Source organism: Lissotriton vulgaris, chromosome 7 (assembly GCF_964263255.1).
Source record: "Lissotriton vulgaris chromosome 7, aLisVul1.2, whole genome shotgun sequence".
Lineage (NCBI taxonomy): Eukaryota > Metazoa > Chordata > Amphibia > Caudata > Salamandridae > Lissotriton > Lissotriton vulgaris.
In genome coordinates this window covers 601,911,034-601,927,393 of record NC_141695.1, presented here as the reverse complement: position 1 = coordinate 601,927,393, position 16,360 = coordinate 601,911,034, and the positions used below count along the sequence as shown (strand labels likewise).

At 47.3% G+C, this 16,360-nt stretch overlaps 1 protein-coding gene across 1 annotated transcript in view; it reads right to left on the bottom strand.

Annotated features, from left to right (window-relative positions):
• The window catches only part of FBF1 (Fas binding factor 1), a 615,519-nt gene that overhangs the window by 110,048 nt on the left and 489,111 nt on the right, over window positions 1-16,360 (bottom strand). Inside the window, exons 27-29 of the mRNA XM_086930722.1 lie at window positions 8,423-8,599; window positions 2,505-2,642; window positions 2,294-2,414 (exon numbers count right to left, since the gene is read on the bottom strand). Coding sequence (XP_086786848.1) covers window positions 2,294-2,414; window positions 2,505-2,642; window positions 8,423-8,599 — 436 coding nt within the window. The remainder of the gene's footprint in view (window positions 1-2,293; window positions 2,415-2,504; window positions 2,643-8,422; window positions 8,600-16,360) is intronic.

Below are 16,360 nucleotides of genomic sequence, written 5' to 3'. Positions count from 1 at the left end.
TGACAAGGCCTCCGCCTATCCAGAGGGCAGAGTGGGGCTCGGGATGCGACCCGAGCCCCGGCGACCTCCCGCGACACCACATGGACTCCCGCGGGAGTTTGCAGCGAGGCAGAGGCACCGTGGTCCGAAGTAGGGACCCCCGAGGGGCCGCACCCCAACAGCACCACATCCTCCAAGCCTGGAGCCGAACCAGTCAGCGCCGGTGCATCCGGCAGCACCGCGCCGGGCCCCGCTCAAGGCAAGGGTTCCGCGCCCCAGGAAGGGAAGGAGAAGGAAGCCAGCGAGGCCTGCAAAGCCGCCGCATATGTCTCCATCTGGACTCTTGACGCCCCTTCACTGGGAAACAGTAGGAGGACGACACGCAGGGCCACATCACCCCCGGAGAGCCCACGCCCCCGGCAGGCCAAACACCAGCCCCCGGGGACAAACTGCGACACTTACCCACCGGAGAGCAACGCTCTCGCGACATCGGAGAGGGGCAAGGACGACGACACCGGCTGTTTCTGAAACGGTCTGCCGAGGCTGATTGAGGGGATGAAGCCAACCTGGAGAGAGGCGCCGAGAGTAGTTTCATCCGGCGCTCCTGCCGCGACTTCGGCTTCAACTGTTGGCACGCCTCACAATCAGTGGTGCTGTGATCTTCCCCTAAACACCACATACAAATGAGGTGAGGATCCGTCGCCGACATAAGACGCCCACACGACGTGCAAGTCTTGAAGCCCTAAGGCATTCGCACACTGTTCCACCAAAATAATAGCACAATGAGGAAGAAAAAAGGGGCCCAAACAGGCCCGAGCAGAGTCCGGATCCGTGCTGCATGCAGAAAAGGAAAAAACTGACATAGGCTCGCCGGGCTGGGACTTATGTGACCTCGCTGATGTCACATAAGGGAACGACGCATGGGCGTGATGCCGTCCGCCCGGTGTGCAGGGATGCTGTGGCAAAAAGTTTTCCGGATCAAGTCTCACGCCTGGGGATAATTCTACGATAAAGAATCTGCAGCTAGTAGTCTCTATCAGATACGTCTTAACTGCTATGATGGCAGACACATCCATATTTTTGTCCACCACAGCCCCAAGGGGAATGGGGGCCGGTCGCTAGGGGTAAATTGAGCATGTGTTACCCACTCTGTCTGAAGAAACTTTGACATTCATTTGCCCACTAGGTATGCATTGAATATAATCTATCCTCCCCAGCATGACCCAGGAGAATACCTGTGATGTTTAATGGTAGCGTCAGCGCTGTCACAGCCTTCATGATAGCCATTAGATCTGCCCAATATGGCTGGACCTCTTCGGTTAATCTGTGCCCTGGATCCTCCTGCCATTTCTGAATATAGTAATGCTAGACAGGTGGGGAGCTCAGGCCAAAAGTTGACTATATACGTGAGATGCCTCTTCATGGAATGGCCTGTGAAAATGTTTCAATTTATATATTGGCGGGGAGGGAAATTCGCCACGGCATTGGAGTGGTCTGACAGCCAAACTTAATGCTACTCTGTCCCCGCCGTGGCCATACCTCTCGGACGGCCCCGTGGAGTAAGGGTAGGTGCAGAAACAGCTATATGTCAGCCCGCCAAATTTAGATGGGCAGACATGTAGTCATTTTTTACTGTTTCTTACCACCAGATAAGGAACAGTAAATTTTTTTTACTATTTCCTCTGCCATGAGAGAAGACTCCCATGGCGAGGTAAGCATTAAATTTTTTTTAAAAGACAAAAAAAAGTCTGTTTCGGGATTTTCTTTTTGTAAAGAAAAAACATTTACTGTGTGCTACAGGGCTGCGTTCTGTTGATGCAGACCCATAGCACAGAGTAAAATGTATTGCCAGGAACCGCAGTTGTTTTTAGAAATAAGCGTTTGCTTGGTGGTCATTTATAAATAGGACGGGCGGCCTCTTCACTATGTGGACGGAGTTAGTTGCTCCGTCCCCATGGCAGGACGGGGGGCCGTTGCCCACAAATAAATCAAGTACATAGTGTCTATTTGAGTCCGTTCCTAACTCCTCCCATATGTCTCGCACTGGTCACTGCCAAGTGTAGTGGCAAAATAGAAATTCAGAGGTGAGGGATATTCGAGATTTCCAGTATGAGCCTAGTAGTTCCTAAATGTTCTTCCGGAGGGCATAAAGACATTTTGTCATCTTGAGTCAATTCAGACGACCACAAAAAAGTTCGGCTGCTCCCATCTCCCCCTGCTCACACTCTGATATCCTTTGGAATGTTGAGACAATCAGTTTAGATTTGCGCATAGTTTATAAATAAATACATAAAATGAACAAAACTAAACATACTATGTGCTTTGGGGAGGTTGGTCTCCTTGGTTCCCATCAAGAGCACTGGAGCTGGGTCAACTGGAAACCCTCGTCGAAGCTGTTCCAATTGCCGTCTCTGCTGAGCCATGTTCATCCTTTCCTGTACCATGAGAAATAAGGGATCACAACTCAGAAACAAACCTCACACTCAGGATTGCTGATCAGATCCATGGCTGCTCTAAGTGCACACCTCGTGTAAGTGCTGCTCCTGAACCCTCAGTCGCTCCATCTGCTGGTGAACGGTCCGTAGACGACCTTGGTGATCCGACTCCACCCGCTGAGCATCCAGCAGTGCCTTCTCACCCTCCTCATACTTCTGCGAGGCCAACTGTGAGCAGGAGAATAGAATCAGTTAATGGAACCATGATTCCAGGAAGAAATACAAACCCTCAACAATACTTCTAAAGGTCTAACTTGTAGCTTTTAGTGCTGCACTGCTTTCCTATGGATTGAAATAAACTGCTATCCACTAATAAAGTTAGGGCAAAAGTAAAGCCAGTGAGGAGAGTACCACTAAACATTAACCAATGGGGTCGGACACAGAATAACAAAGGCAGCGCCTACATCAACCAGTATGTCCATCTGGTCTATACCTGGTATATCAACTGAATGGTGATGTTAGTGCAAAAGAATAGCATAGTGCAGAATGAGCATCAGTAAAGGGGGGTCAGTTCTAATACCACGACTGCAGCATGAACAAAAATAAATGCAGCATGGTTGAAGCCTTTAGATGCATTAAGAAAAGATAGGTTACTTAGTTTGAATCATATTTCACCATCAGGGTTGATTGTTTTGCATTCATAAACATTACAATAAGTAAGTCTGCTAGTATATGAAGGCTTTATTAGAAAATGATCCCACAAATAAAATTAACTTTTTCGATTGAGTCAATTAAAGTTAATTTCAATTTAAAACTTGTCAGGCTGGTAAGCTATTTATCCCAGAAAAGAAAACAGCAAGTCATGGGATATAGGCACCACTCTTTCCATGCAGGAATGTTTACACTGCTTATATGGAATGCGCAGCAGTATTAGGCAGTTGATTGTTTTGGGGCATGGTTTCTATACTCCTATTCCTCTTATTCCTCTTCCTGTCCCGGGTGGACTGTAGGCGGTATTTGAATTCAAAGTTGATTTACATGACTGAACTACGATTTCAATCAAGGCATTTTTAATTCGCTGTCATGGGTTCCTATTTATTATTTGCAAATTATAAAATAGAATACTAAGACCTCACCTCTAGTAAGCTAGTTTGTTACGCTGCTCCCTAGTTTACCATTGCACTTGCACAGTTAATTGGTGTATAAGTGCATCTCAGCCTTGCATTGAGGCGACTAGTCAGAACTCAGTGTGGCGGAAGGAATTTTAGAAACCAGACACTCTTCATCACTGGCACCGGCAACGGAATGTTAGTCGGGCTGCCGGAAATATATTCAACTTGTCTTCAGAGCCTTTATCCTCTAACATCATTGTTCCAGACATTCTTCAGAGGTTTAATATGGAGTCTGGCATTCATAACACAGAACACAGAATGCCACGGAGCCTAAAAACAGGAAATCTGCCTGCGTTTCAGTACAGCCATTCTCTGAACCTTAAGGTAATTGAGTTAAAATAACTGGAAATAACAGCGGATACGAGTAACCAATCTACTGGCAATTCACTGATCTTCGAAGAATGGATGATTGCATTGGTCGTGTTGGAATTCAAAGTTTTACCCTGTGGTTAACATCAAATATAAGTGGCAAGTAATAACTCACTGTCACCAGTAAAATACACCTATGCAGCCTGGGTGACATGAATAGCCATTAACTGTTGGATCACTCAGACTAGAACTAGAGTGGGTACCATTCACCAGGCAAAATTGAACATTGTTAATTTTGAATGCCTTCAGTCAACCATGCATTACCTTCTAAGATTCTAAGAAATATGTGCCTTGATTAGCCAATTGTCTAATTATGGACAGAGAAAGATTTTCTGGTGCCTATGAAAGGCTGTGAAAACTCACAAAAATGCTTGAGTGCTAAATGGACTATGGTGACAAGGTAATTCACCAAGTAAACAAGGTCCTAACCTTGTTTACTTGGATCCAAAAAGATATTTGAGAGGTGTCCTTATCCACAACTTATCGTGGCATGCTTCATCCTTGGAAACCCCCCACACCAGAGTAAGATAATACCATTCTAGTGGACCCAACCAAATGTGGGAGTTCTCACATATTCTTTATTTCTGGACCATTGCAGGGATTCAGCTACTTTGGTGGTTTTCATCCTCTATCTCACCGTGTGTGATTGCTTATTAAAGGCTGCCAAAATTGACATGTACTTGTTAAATGTGCATGTGCTGTACATTTTTAAGAAAATATATTCTCTTGTTTTTTATCATTTTCACATGAAATGTGTGTATGAAAAGTGTATGCCCACAACAAGTGCTTAATTTAAACTGGTGGTTGCTGGAGGTGGCCACTGGCATTTATTTTATGGGAACCAGCACTTATATTTTAGCATTAAGTATTTACTGAGTGGAAGAGAGGGAAAACACACAGATTAGAAAGACGAAGGAAGAAAGAGACAATAACATGTTCTCAAAAGGGAGAAAGCAAGAGCCTGCAAGAGGAAGAAAAAAAGAAGCAGGCAATGTTTGGTAACAGATTAGAGACTACAGGCCTTGGTATTAGGCACACAGACATTTAATAGTACAGGCCGCCGGCTTCTGAGCAACACGGCACTCATTTTTTAACAAGTTAAGCACTGCCAATTTAAATACTAATGATGTAATGGACCAGGATTTGGTAAAGTGTAAACATGTTAATTTTCTATTTTTTAAGCCGTGTCTTTGCTATTTTGACATAAGAATAAGGATCCAATAAAAATGGGATCCTCCTTCGGACCTTTCTTTTTTTCACCACTATCTAGTGGAGACACATTCCTTTGTTACTTTGGTGTTTTTTTTTCTTGACCAAAATGTGTCACCTATGATAGTGACGCAGAAGAAAAGGCTTCGATACCCTGAGTGGAATGTTGGACAAGAAACTCTGAATTTGGAGCTTGTCTTTATTCTTTACAAAGTCTAACACCAATTTGTCTTTTGTTATGCTTAGCCATATTGGAAAATGGGCTATAAGTTCCCTCTCACCACGGTGCTGGTAGGGTCAGACAGAGTGACATTGGTATTGTCCTCCAGTTCTCAGGGGAAGAATGATCAATCTGACAATGCCACAGAGCTTCTATATTCCTAAAAGGGAGAGTGTTAATATTCTTATACAGACTGTAGTGCCTATTTGTTTATTACTTTTTGGGGCAAAATTTAAAGGGGGATTTTCCCTCCTGCACCATCCAGGAAGGATAAATACTCATAAGCTAGTTATCTAGATATCGTCTGGATAGTCATAAGAACCTACACATCACCGCTGAGTAGAACCAATGCCAGTGCACAAACCTTTGCTGAAAGCAGTTCTATCTCAGGCTGGGGTCAAGCCTAGATTTCTGGAACTTCTTGTTGCTCGGACGTGTGGTTGACAAGAAGATTGACTCCCTGCAAGGACAGGAGCTATCCCCAACTACAAGAAATTCTACATAAAGCGCATCTGACTGATGATCTGCTTGGAAGTTTCCAAGTCACACATTAGCCTTGAGAACTGCAGGGTTCTCAAGGCTAATGTGTGACTTTCAGCCCATCTGGCTTGTTGATGAGACTAAACACCACCTGGGGAGTGGGGCTGCAGAGATGTTTTCCTACACTTAGGCTGCGAGTCTACATCATCACAGAGAAACTGAATCTTCACTTGTTGTACAGCTGGACATCATAGGAGATGCTGACTCACTATAATAACTTACCCGCCCCTATTAGTTAGACTATGAGTCCAGCTGAGTCCTTAATTGGTCTGCAAATCATGAGCAAATGAACAGTTCCACAAGCCTTAAGCTTCTTCCACTAAGCCTTTGAATCTTGTACCACCTTGTTTATGTCAAACATTATGGTTGTGCTGTCTGTTCTTACCAACACTGGTGCAGTTGCTCTTTTTGGGAGGACAGAAGGATTAAGAACTCTTTCTGATCATTTTGAGTTCCAACACATACATATGCAGCAATTTCTATTCTCAGGACTAGTTCTTCAGGATGGGCACCCCAGCTCTTTGAGAAAGTGTATGTGACCATAACAAACTGTCTAGCCTCTTGATGGAAAGAAAGACCTACTGTTAGGTTGGATTCTGAAAACCACCATATTAACACATTCATCTTTACTGGCGTGACTTGTTGTGCACCCAATGCCTCTTGAAGGGGACACATGTGTAGACAGCAAAAGGGAATCCGTGGAATACCCGACGGCAAAATGCCCCGAAGAGATTTGTACATTTGAACTGTGCCTCTGTCATTCTTCTGGACTTGATTTGAAAGTTTTCACACAGTGCAAATTTCTCACCTTTCCACATCAGTCAGACCACTGATCTCTGTTCGTTCCATAACCAGACTCTGTAAAAAAAATTGGAGGTTGGTCCTAAGGATCCCATAGTCCTTGTGGACCTGGAAGAAAGGTTCCTGGATTGCTAGGGTTTTAATCTCGTTAATATGCCTGAGTGAGGTTATTCTATAAGAAAAACTACCTTTAATGACAGAAGCTGCAAGTTACAGAAGTGGAGATGTTTAAAGGGTGAATACACGAACCGTATGAGGGCTATGCTGGGATTCCACCCGAGGTGCAGAGGGGTGGAGTTGGCCTAGGCGTTGTAGGAGGAATCACTCACTAAAGGTCCCCGATGAAGGCCTTCACCCTGGGATTTTGAAGAGGGATGAATGTTCCTCATTTTGTATACAGGCTACAGCTGTGGCTAAGTGTAAGAGTATGGAGGTGTAGGTTTGGCCTGCCTTTTGTACGTGTAGAAAGTAGCAATTAAAATCTTGTACAGAGACCTTAAATGGTCCGTTTATTTTGAGATGCACAAGTAGACAAATCTTTTCCATGTGGGCACATAGCATGCACATGTGGTGGGTTTACACACTTCACACAGTATAGGCATAACTCCTCTGTGAGGCTGAGATAACGCAGTTCTAGGACCTCAGGTGCAAAATTCCTAGGTTTTGCTGTTTGGGGTCTGGGTGTTTGATTTGACACGGTTGTTAAATGAGAAGGTCAGGCATCAGGGGCAGCTTCTCAGGAGGGCTGATGAACATCTCCAGAAGCATGAAGAACTAGGGTCGCCTCAGTGTTATGGACACCTGCATCACGTTCATGGAATGAGAGTGGGAGAAGGAAAAGCGTAGGCAAATATCCCTCACCAACTTATCCATAGTGCATTGTCCATGCACAATCGGTGTGGATACCTTGAGCTGATGTTTTAACATTTACATTTGAAGGGGGGCAAAGAGATTGATGGTTGGGGTGCCCCACTGATGAAAGAACCTTTGTAGGACTTGTAGGTGGCGTTCCCAATTGTGGACTTGTTGATGCATCTGGCTAAGCAGATCGCAAAGTTGCTGTTTACCCCCACCAAATGATCAGCCAACTGGTGGCTCTTTCTGAGGATTGTGCAAGGCTAAATCTACTTATCCAGTGAGGACAGCTGTGGGAAGTGAGTCCACTTTCTTTCTGAATGTAGTACATGGTGGTCATGTTGTTGGTCTTTATGCTTTCCCATTGACGAGCTTGACGGTTTGCCAAGAGTTTTAGAACGTTGATGTGATGGTTCTGGTGCTTTAATAAATGAAGAACTATGTAGGGAAGGAACAAATAGTGGGCAAATGCAATTATGGACCTACAATGTGGTAGAATAAATAGGTATTTGACTGTACATAAATAATATATTTATGGTGTATTTTAATATGCAGGGCACCTTTCAGGGAGATTTAAGAGGGAGAGGGACTAGGTTATAAAGTTGAAGATTTAAGTTACATTTTTATTTGGATATGGCCCTGGTGGCTAGAGGATGTAAGCAGGTTTATGTGTATTCAACATCATTAATAAAATAGAATAGATCCAAAAAAGACGGTATCCAGGCTCTAGCATGAGAATGGCTGCTCATCATGTGCTAAAGAAAATAGCCCAGTGGTGAGAGGGAGAGGAGCTCCTCATCTTGCTCATGCTCTACTCCTGAAGAATAAGTGAAACAGCTCACCTTACTCATGCTCTCGATCTCCTCAGCCCTTTGTCTGATGCGCTGTGCCATTGCATTCACCCGCTCCTTCTCCAGTTTTAGCTCCTGGCGCTCCTCCTCCAGAGCCTCCTTTGCTGCAGACAACTGCTCCTCCCTGATACGTAGTTCACTGGCCTGAATCTTCAGCTGAGCTTGCTCCTAGACAGAAAAGAAAAACATTAGTGTTATAATCTGCTAAAGTAACCTTAATGATGACTATGTTACTCTTAGCAAAGGTAGATAGATTCTCATTCTGCCTACATATTGGTGAAGCTCATTATTGCGTGGAAATATTTTCTGGCAGACAGCAAAGAGTCCTGCAGCAGCTGCAGACAGCTGAAATATTCCAGGTGACCTGTCTCATCCATCCCAAGTGATATAACCCACACCTTGAAGGTGTGACCTGCTACACCTATTTTGAATGGTCTACATTTGGACAGTTCTGATTGGTTTTAAGAGAGCAAATCTAAACTGCTCAACCAACCTGCAGTTTCAGTCAATATGACTGGCTGCCCTTCAAACAACAAGAACCACCCCCTTTTTTAAACGCATGCAGATGGCCTGCAGTAAATAATTAGAATAGCTGGGGAAGGCTGCACTTTTTTGACAGTTTTATGGTCTAGGGATAGTACAAGCAGCTTGAACACAGGAGGTTCTGTCAAGTTAAGCACGTAATCCGCTCTTTTATCTTAGCTAGCAGCAGAGAAGACTTTTGTAGATATGCAAAATTAAAATCGGTTTATCTGCAAATCAGAAAAGCAGATTTAATTCTTTCTGAGTTTTCATCCACCTTTAAACATAGTGCCAGCTTTTAATCCCAACCTATGGGTATCACATAATAACTGGTCTTGAGACTGCTTTTTTGAGCAATTAAATCAGAACTTTATCAACGAGTAGCATACCTGTTGAACAAGTTACTTACCTTTGGTAACGCTATATCTGTAAGAAACATTAGTTATTTATAGATTCCTTACCTTAGAATTACCCCCAGGCGTCAGACTGGACCTACAATTTTTTTTCGTCGACAGTACCTCTGCGTGTCTGAAGGTAGCATCGGTCGGCTCCGCGTCCGTCGTCGTGGTCGCTGGCATGACGTTGCGGCAGCTACTTAGATGCCGCCCTTGCGCGCTGTCGTCAGTTCTGTACGCGACTTTCTTTCGCCAGAAACGCAGAGCGATGCAAGAAACTGACCACTGATGCACAAAACAAGGGCCCTGAAAGGATGTCGTTAACCCTAGAAATCACTTCGCAGAATGGGGAGGATGGTTGGGGCGGTAAGGAATCTATAACTAACCAATTTTTCTTACAGATATATCATTACCGAAGGTAAGAAACTTGTTCATCTGAAAGAAACATGTTAGTTATAGATTCCTTACCTTAGAATAGATACACCAGCAATACCAACCCCAGCGGTGGGTCTGCGAACCAAGACCACACCAGAAAGTCCGGGAGAACAGTCCGGCCAAAGAAGCCGTCCCTCTGGACTTGGCTGTCCAGGCAGTAGTGTTTCGTAAATGTGTGCAACAATGCCACGTGGCTGCCTGACAGATGTCATGCAGAGAAACTCCCCTCCCCAAAGTAGTGGCTGCTGTTGCCCTGGTGGAATGGGTGCGTACCCCGACTGGAAGCTCCTTTTTAGCCAGAGAATAGCATGCCTTAATACACAAAACGACCCATCGAGAAATTGTGCGTTTGTGTATGGCCCAACCTTTCTTGGCGCCCACATAGCCAACAAAGAGTTGATCATCCACCCGGAATCGTTTGGTGCGATCAAGATAGAAAGAGTGCACACGTTTTGGGTCCAGACGGTGGAGCCTCTCTTCCTCTTTCAAAGAATGCGGAGGTGGAAAGAAAGTGGTCAAAGTAATGGTCTGCCCGAGGTGAAAGGCAGTGACCACATTAGGAAGAAAGGATGGACGGGTCCTGAGAACCACCTTGTCCGGATGGACTGACAGAAAAGGAGGTTTAGAAGAAAGGGGCTGGAGCTCACTCACCCTTCTAGCAGAAGTGATGGCTACCAGGAGAGCAGTCTTAAGGGTCAAGAGTCTTAAAGGACAATTATGTAGCGCCTCAAAGGGGGCACACATTAAATAGGTAAGAACAAGATTCAAGTCCCACTGAGGCGTAACGAAAGGGACTGGAGGAAAGAGATGCATTAAGCCTATCAAGAAACGGTTAACTACAGTGGACTTGAAAAGAATAGGCTGATCCGGCAGCTGAAGGAAAGCAGAGATGGCTGAACGATAGCCCTTAATAGTGCCCAGAGCAGAGCTCTGCTGGCCTAAAGAAAGAAGGAAGAAGAGAACTTCAGAAAGGGGATCCATAGCCTTTGCTGTGCACCATGCCACAAACTTATTCCACCTGCAGGCGTATACTGCCTTAGTGGAGGGACGTCTGGCTGCCAAGATTACGTCACAGACTTTGGGAGGCAGGTCGAAAGACCTCAACTGCCGTTGCTCAATCTCCACGCAAGGAGGTGGAGACTGGACAGGTTTGGGTGGAGGACCGTCCCCTGCTGCTGCGACAGAAGATCCTCCCGAAGAGGCAGTCTGATCGGAGAATCGATGGCCAGGTTGAGCAGCTCGGGATACCAGACTCTTCGTTCCCAATCCGGATCCACAAGAATGACTTGGGCCCGGTCGCCCCTGATTTTCTTCAGCACTCCCTGCAGAAGTGGTATAGGTGGAAAGGCGTACAACAGACTGCAAGTCCATTCGTGACAATAAGCATCGCCTAGCGAGTGCCGTCTTGGAAATTCCAACGCGCAGAATCGCTGACATTGCGCGTTCCCTTTGGTGGCGAAAAAATCTAACCAAGGCTCTCCCACTGTTGAAAGAGACCTTGCACCACCTCAGAGTGAAGACGCCATTCGTGATCCATCATGCATCTGCGGAAAAGTTTGTCCCCCTGGCGTTCGGAGAACCTGTCAGGTGTTGAACCACCGGGGATATGCCCTTATGGTCCTGCAATGTCCAGACGTGAAGGGCTTCTTGCCATAGGGTCCACGACCCCACCCCGCCCTGTTACAGAACCACCTGCACTACTCTTCCCTGCGAAGAGGGAAGGAATGCTTTCAGTGCAAGACGAATCGCCCGGAGCTCCAGAAGGTTGATGTGAAGCCCGGACTCCGCCAGAGGCCTCTGATCTCTGCCTCTCCCATGTGGCCACCCCATCCCAGGAGGGATGCGTATGTTACCACAGTGTGGTCTGGTTGGGGAAGGGAGAGGGAGCCACCACTGCAGTTGTCATGCAATGCCCTCCGAGATCTGGACGCAATCAGACAGATTCCCCTGATGCTGCGCCCACTGGAACTTCAGGTCCCAGTGCAGAGCCCACATATGCCACCTAGCATGATCAACCAGCAGGATGCAGGAGGCCATGAGGCTCAGCAGCCTCAGTCATTCTGACCGAAACCTGAGATAGAGGCTGAAAGATCAGAATCATAGCCTGAATATCCCGGAATAGCTGTCCGGGAGGATAGACCCGAAACTTTGTCGTGTCCAGAACAGCTCCGATGAAGAGGAGCTTCTGAAAGGGAATCAGGTGTGAATCTAGCACATTGATGGAGAACCCCAGCGAATGCAGGAGGTCGGCCGTAGTCTAGAGGTGGGTGACAACTGCCGAGGGAGAGCCCGCCTTCAACAGCCAGTCGTTGAGATAGGGGAAGACTAAAACCCATGATCTGCGCAGAAGAGCTGCAACCACTGCCATAACTTTCGTGAACACCCAGGAGCGCTGGTAAGGCCAAAGGGGATAAAGGTAAATTGAAAATGCTTGTGGCCTACCGTGAACCACAGGTAACGCCGGTGGGCGGGCAGGACGGGGATGAGAAAATAAGCGTCCTGCAAGTCCAACGCTACCATCCAGTCTTCCCGGTCAAGGGCAGACAAGACCTGAGCAAGCGTCAACATCTTGAACTTCTCCTTCCTTAGGAAGTGATTGACATTCCTTAGGTCCAAGATAGGACGCATGCCCTTGTCCTTCCTGGGAACCAAAAGGTAGTGGGAGTAACAACCACAACCTACTTCTGGGAAAGGAACACGCTTGATGGCTCCCTTGGCCAAAAGAGCTGTAACTTCCTGCTGGAGAAGGGCCAGATGATCCTCCGACATGCTGTGGTATCTCAGTTGCATGGCTGGAGGGGTAGTCTCGAAAGGGGAGGGAGTAGCCCCTTTGGAACATTAGCAAAACCCACCTGTCCGACGTGATGGTCCGCCAGTGGGGGAGGTGATGGCGGATCCTGCCGCGCACTGGCGTTTGATGGCCTGAAAGTTCGGACTAGGAGGGTTTGGAGTTTGCTGCAGAGGGGAGGGGGGGGGGCTTGGTTGACTGGCCTGCCTGCTGGCCCCCGGAACCACAACGGTTGTTCCCACGTCCCCGCCCGCACAAAGGTTTGGTAACTTGCTGAGGCATAAGGCTCTGGGCGGGATGTAGTGGAACACCCCTTCCTTAGCCAAAAAGGGGCAAAAAGCAGACTTCTCAGGGAGGGTGAGAGGCCCAAGGACTTGGCCGTAGCCCGTGAGTCCTTGAAACGCTCTAAAGCGTTGTCTGATTTGTCACCAAATAGGCGACGGCCATCAAAGGGCATGTCCATCAAGGTGTTCTGGACATCCCATGAAAAGCCAGTGGACCTCATCCAGGGGTAGCGACGAAGTGCTACCGGCGTGGAAATAGTTCTGCCCAGAGAGTCGGCCGTGTCCAGTACACAATGTATCGTAAACTTAGCTGTATCCCTCCCGGCGGCAACAGCCTGGGAGAGCACTGCCCAGGCCTCCTCCTGACACTGAGCAGCAAATGTGCCACCGTGTCCCACATCGAGTGGGAATAACAGCCCACGAGACATGCAGTGTTTACGGACCGCAGTCATAAGCTGACGGAAGAGAACTTTTTCTTGCCAGCTTATTGGATTTCTTTTCCGGTGGAGCGGTAGGGAAAGTACTTTTAGAAGTTGAGGCTTGGACTACCAAGCTCTCTGGGTTGGGGTGTTGGGAGAGGAAAGTGGGGTCACCCGAAGCCGGGCGGTGGCGTCGGGCAATCATCCTGTCCTCGTCCGCCCCCGTGTTGGGACTGGACCACTTGCCCAAAAGGATGTTGATGAGGGCCTCATTAAACGGCAGCAGGGGCTCTGAAGAGCTTGCCGCCGGTTGAAGCACCTCTATCGGGAGGTTAGTCCTGACCGCCACCGTAGGAAGCTCGAGGTTAAGAGCCTCGGCTGCCCTACGCAACACCACTGCGTATGACGCTCCCTCCTCTGAAGCCACGGGAGGAGGAGACAACATGCCAAGGTCAGATGAAGTGTCAAGACGTCTAACTTTAAAATGGTTTCCTCTGTACCCTCCCTCTAAAGAAGCCTCTACGGGGAGAGGGTTGCGTGTTGGATTTGTAAGAGGAAATGTTAGGGTCTGAGGATGTACTTTTAGACTCTGCTCTATAGAATGAGCGACAAAAGGAGCCTCTGCTTGAAGGACTCTAAAGCGCTCCCATGGATTTGGCCACATGTCTTTTTTCATCTTTTCTAGAGCCTCATCAACCAGAGGTCCGAAAAGATGTTGATTGTCAAAGGGAATGTTTAAGATAGGCTGTTGGACTTCTGGTTTAAAACAGGAAATTCTAAGCCAAGCATGCCTACGTAAGAGAATGCTGGTATTAACTGCTCTTGCTGCAGTGTCGATTTAGAAAAGGGGGTGGTGATGAACAGAGTGTCTGAGTTAAACAGACCACTCTTACCCAGTCCAAAGATCAGGGCTTGATCCATCACCGTTATTTATCTCACTGCCCCATCCCGGCTCAGAACCTGGCTATATGCAAATCAGTCTGTCCCTGGCCCAGTGCATCATGGGAACAGGGCAGACTAAACTACCAAGCCAATTCTTCACCAGAAAGGAGACAAGCTACCGGGGACCGGTTTCTGGCATTTCAGCCTTCTTCGGCCCGGCTTGCTTGAATCCTGATGGAGCAGTGAGAAAGGGACTCATGTCTGAGTATACCCTGCCACACCTATAGTGGCCAAAAACGATTTAGAAAAGGGGGTGGTGATGAACAGAGTGTCTGAGTTAAACAGACCACTCTTACCCAGTCCAAAGATCAGGGCTTGATCCATCACCGTTATTTATCTCACTGCCCCATCCCGGCTCAGAACCTGGCTATATGCAAATCAGTCTGTCCCTGGCCCAGTGCATCATGGGAACAGGGCAGACTAAACTACCAAGCCAATTCTTCACCAGAAAGGAGACAAGCTACCGGGGACCGGTTTCTGGCATTTCAGCCTTCTTCGGCCCGGCTTGCTTGAATCCTGATGGAGCAGTGAGAAAGGGACTCATGTCTGAGTATACCCTGCCACACCTATAGTGGCCAAAAACGATTTAGAAAAGGGGGTGGTGATGAACAGAGTGTCTGAGTTAAACAGACCACTCTTACCCAGTCCAAAGATCAGGGCTTGATCCATCACCGTTATTTATCTCACTGCCCCATCCCGGCTCAGAACCTGGCTATATGCAAATCAGTCTGTCCCTGGCCCAGTGCATCATGGGAACAGGGCAGACTAAACTACCAAGCCAATTCTTCACCAGAAAGGAGACAAGCTACCGGGGACCGGTTTCTGGCATTTCAGCCTTCTTCGGCCCGGCTTGCTTGAATCCTGATGGAGCAGTGAGAAAGGGACTCATGTCTGAGTATACCCTGCCACACCTATAGTGGCCAAAAACGATTTAGAAAAGGGGGTGGTGATGAACAGAGTGTCTGAGTTAAACAGACCACTCTTACCCAGTCCAAAGATCAGGGCTTGATCCATCACCGTTATTTATCTCACTGCCCCATCCCGGCTCAGAACCTGGCTATATGCAAATCAGTCTGTCCCTGGCCCAGTGCATCATGGGAACAGGGCAGACTAAACTACCAAGCCAATTCTTCACCAGAAAGGAGACAAGCTACCGGGGACCGGTTTCTGGCATTTCAGCCTTCTTCGGCCCGGCTTGCTTGAATCCTGATGGAGCAGTGAGAAAGGGACTCATGTCTGAGTATACCCTTGCTCATTGCACCATCAGGATTCAAGCAAGCCGGGCCGAAGAGGCTGAAATGCCAGAAACCGGTCCCCGGTAGCTTGTTTCCTTCCCAGTGTAAGAATTGGCTTTTGTAGTTTGGTTTGCCCTGTTCCCATCATGCACTGGGACAGGAACAGACTAATTTGCATACAGCCAGGTTCTGAAACTGGGATGGTGCAGTGAGCTAAAAAACGGTGTTGGATCTAGCCCTGATCTCTTGACTGGGTGAGAGTATTCTGTTTAATTCAGAGACTCTGTCCCTCACCACCCCTTGTTGTAAATATTTTTGTCCACCCTAAGCGTGGAAGGGTATGCTCAGATGTGAGTCCCTTGCTCATTGCACCATCAGGATTCAAGCAAGCCGGGCCGAAGAGGCTGAAATGCCAGAAACCGGTCCCCGGTAGCTTGTTTCCTTCCCAGTGTAAGAATTGGCTTTTGTAGTTTGGTTTGCCCTGTTCCCATCATGCACTGGGACAGGAACAGACTAATTTGCATACAGCCAGGTTCTGAAACTGGGATGGTGCAGTGAGCTAAAAAACGGTGTTGGATCTAGCCCTGATCTCTTGACTGGGTGAGAGTATTCTGTTTAATTCAGAGACTCTGTCCCTCACCACCCCTTGTTGTAAATACTTGCTGCAGTGTCAACAGCATCAAGAGCATATCTAATTGAACAATTACAGGTGAGCTTTCCTTCTTGAACTAGCACTTGTGCCTTTTTCTTGTGTTCTTCTGGGGGGGTACAGAAGTGCATCTTCCATCTCATCCCAGTGGGCCTTGTGATATCTGGCCAAGAGGCACTGTGTGTTGGCAATGCACCAGTGATTAGCATCTGGAGCAGCTAACCTTTTACCAGATGCGTCAATAAGCTTAGATTCTTTAT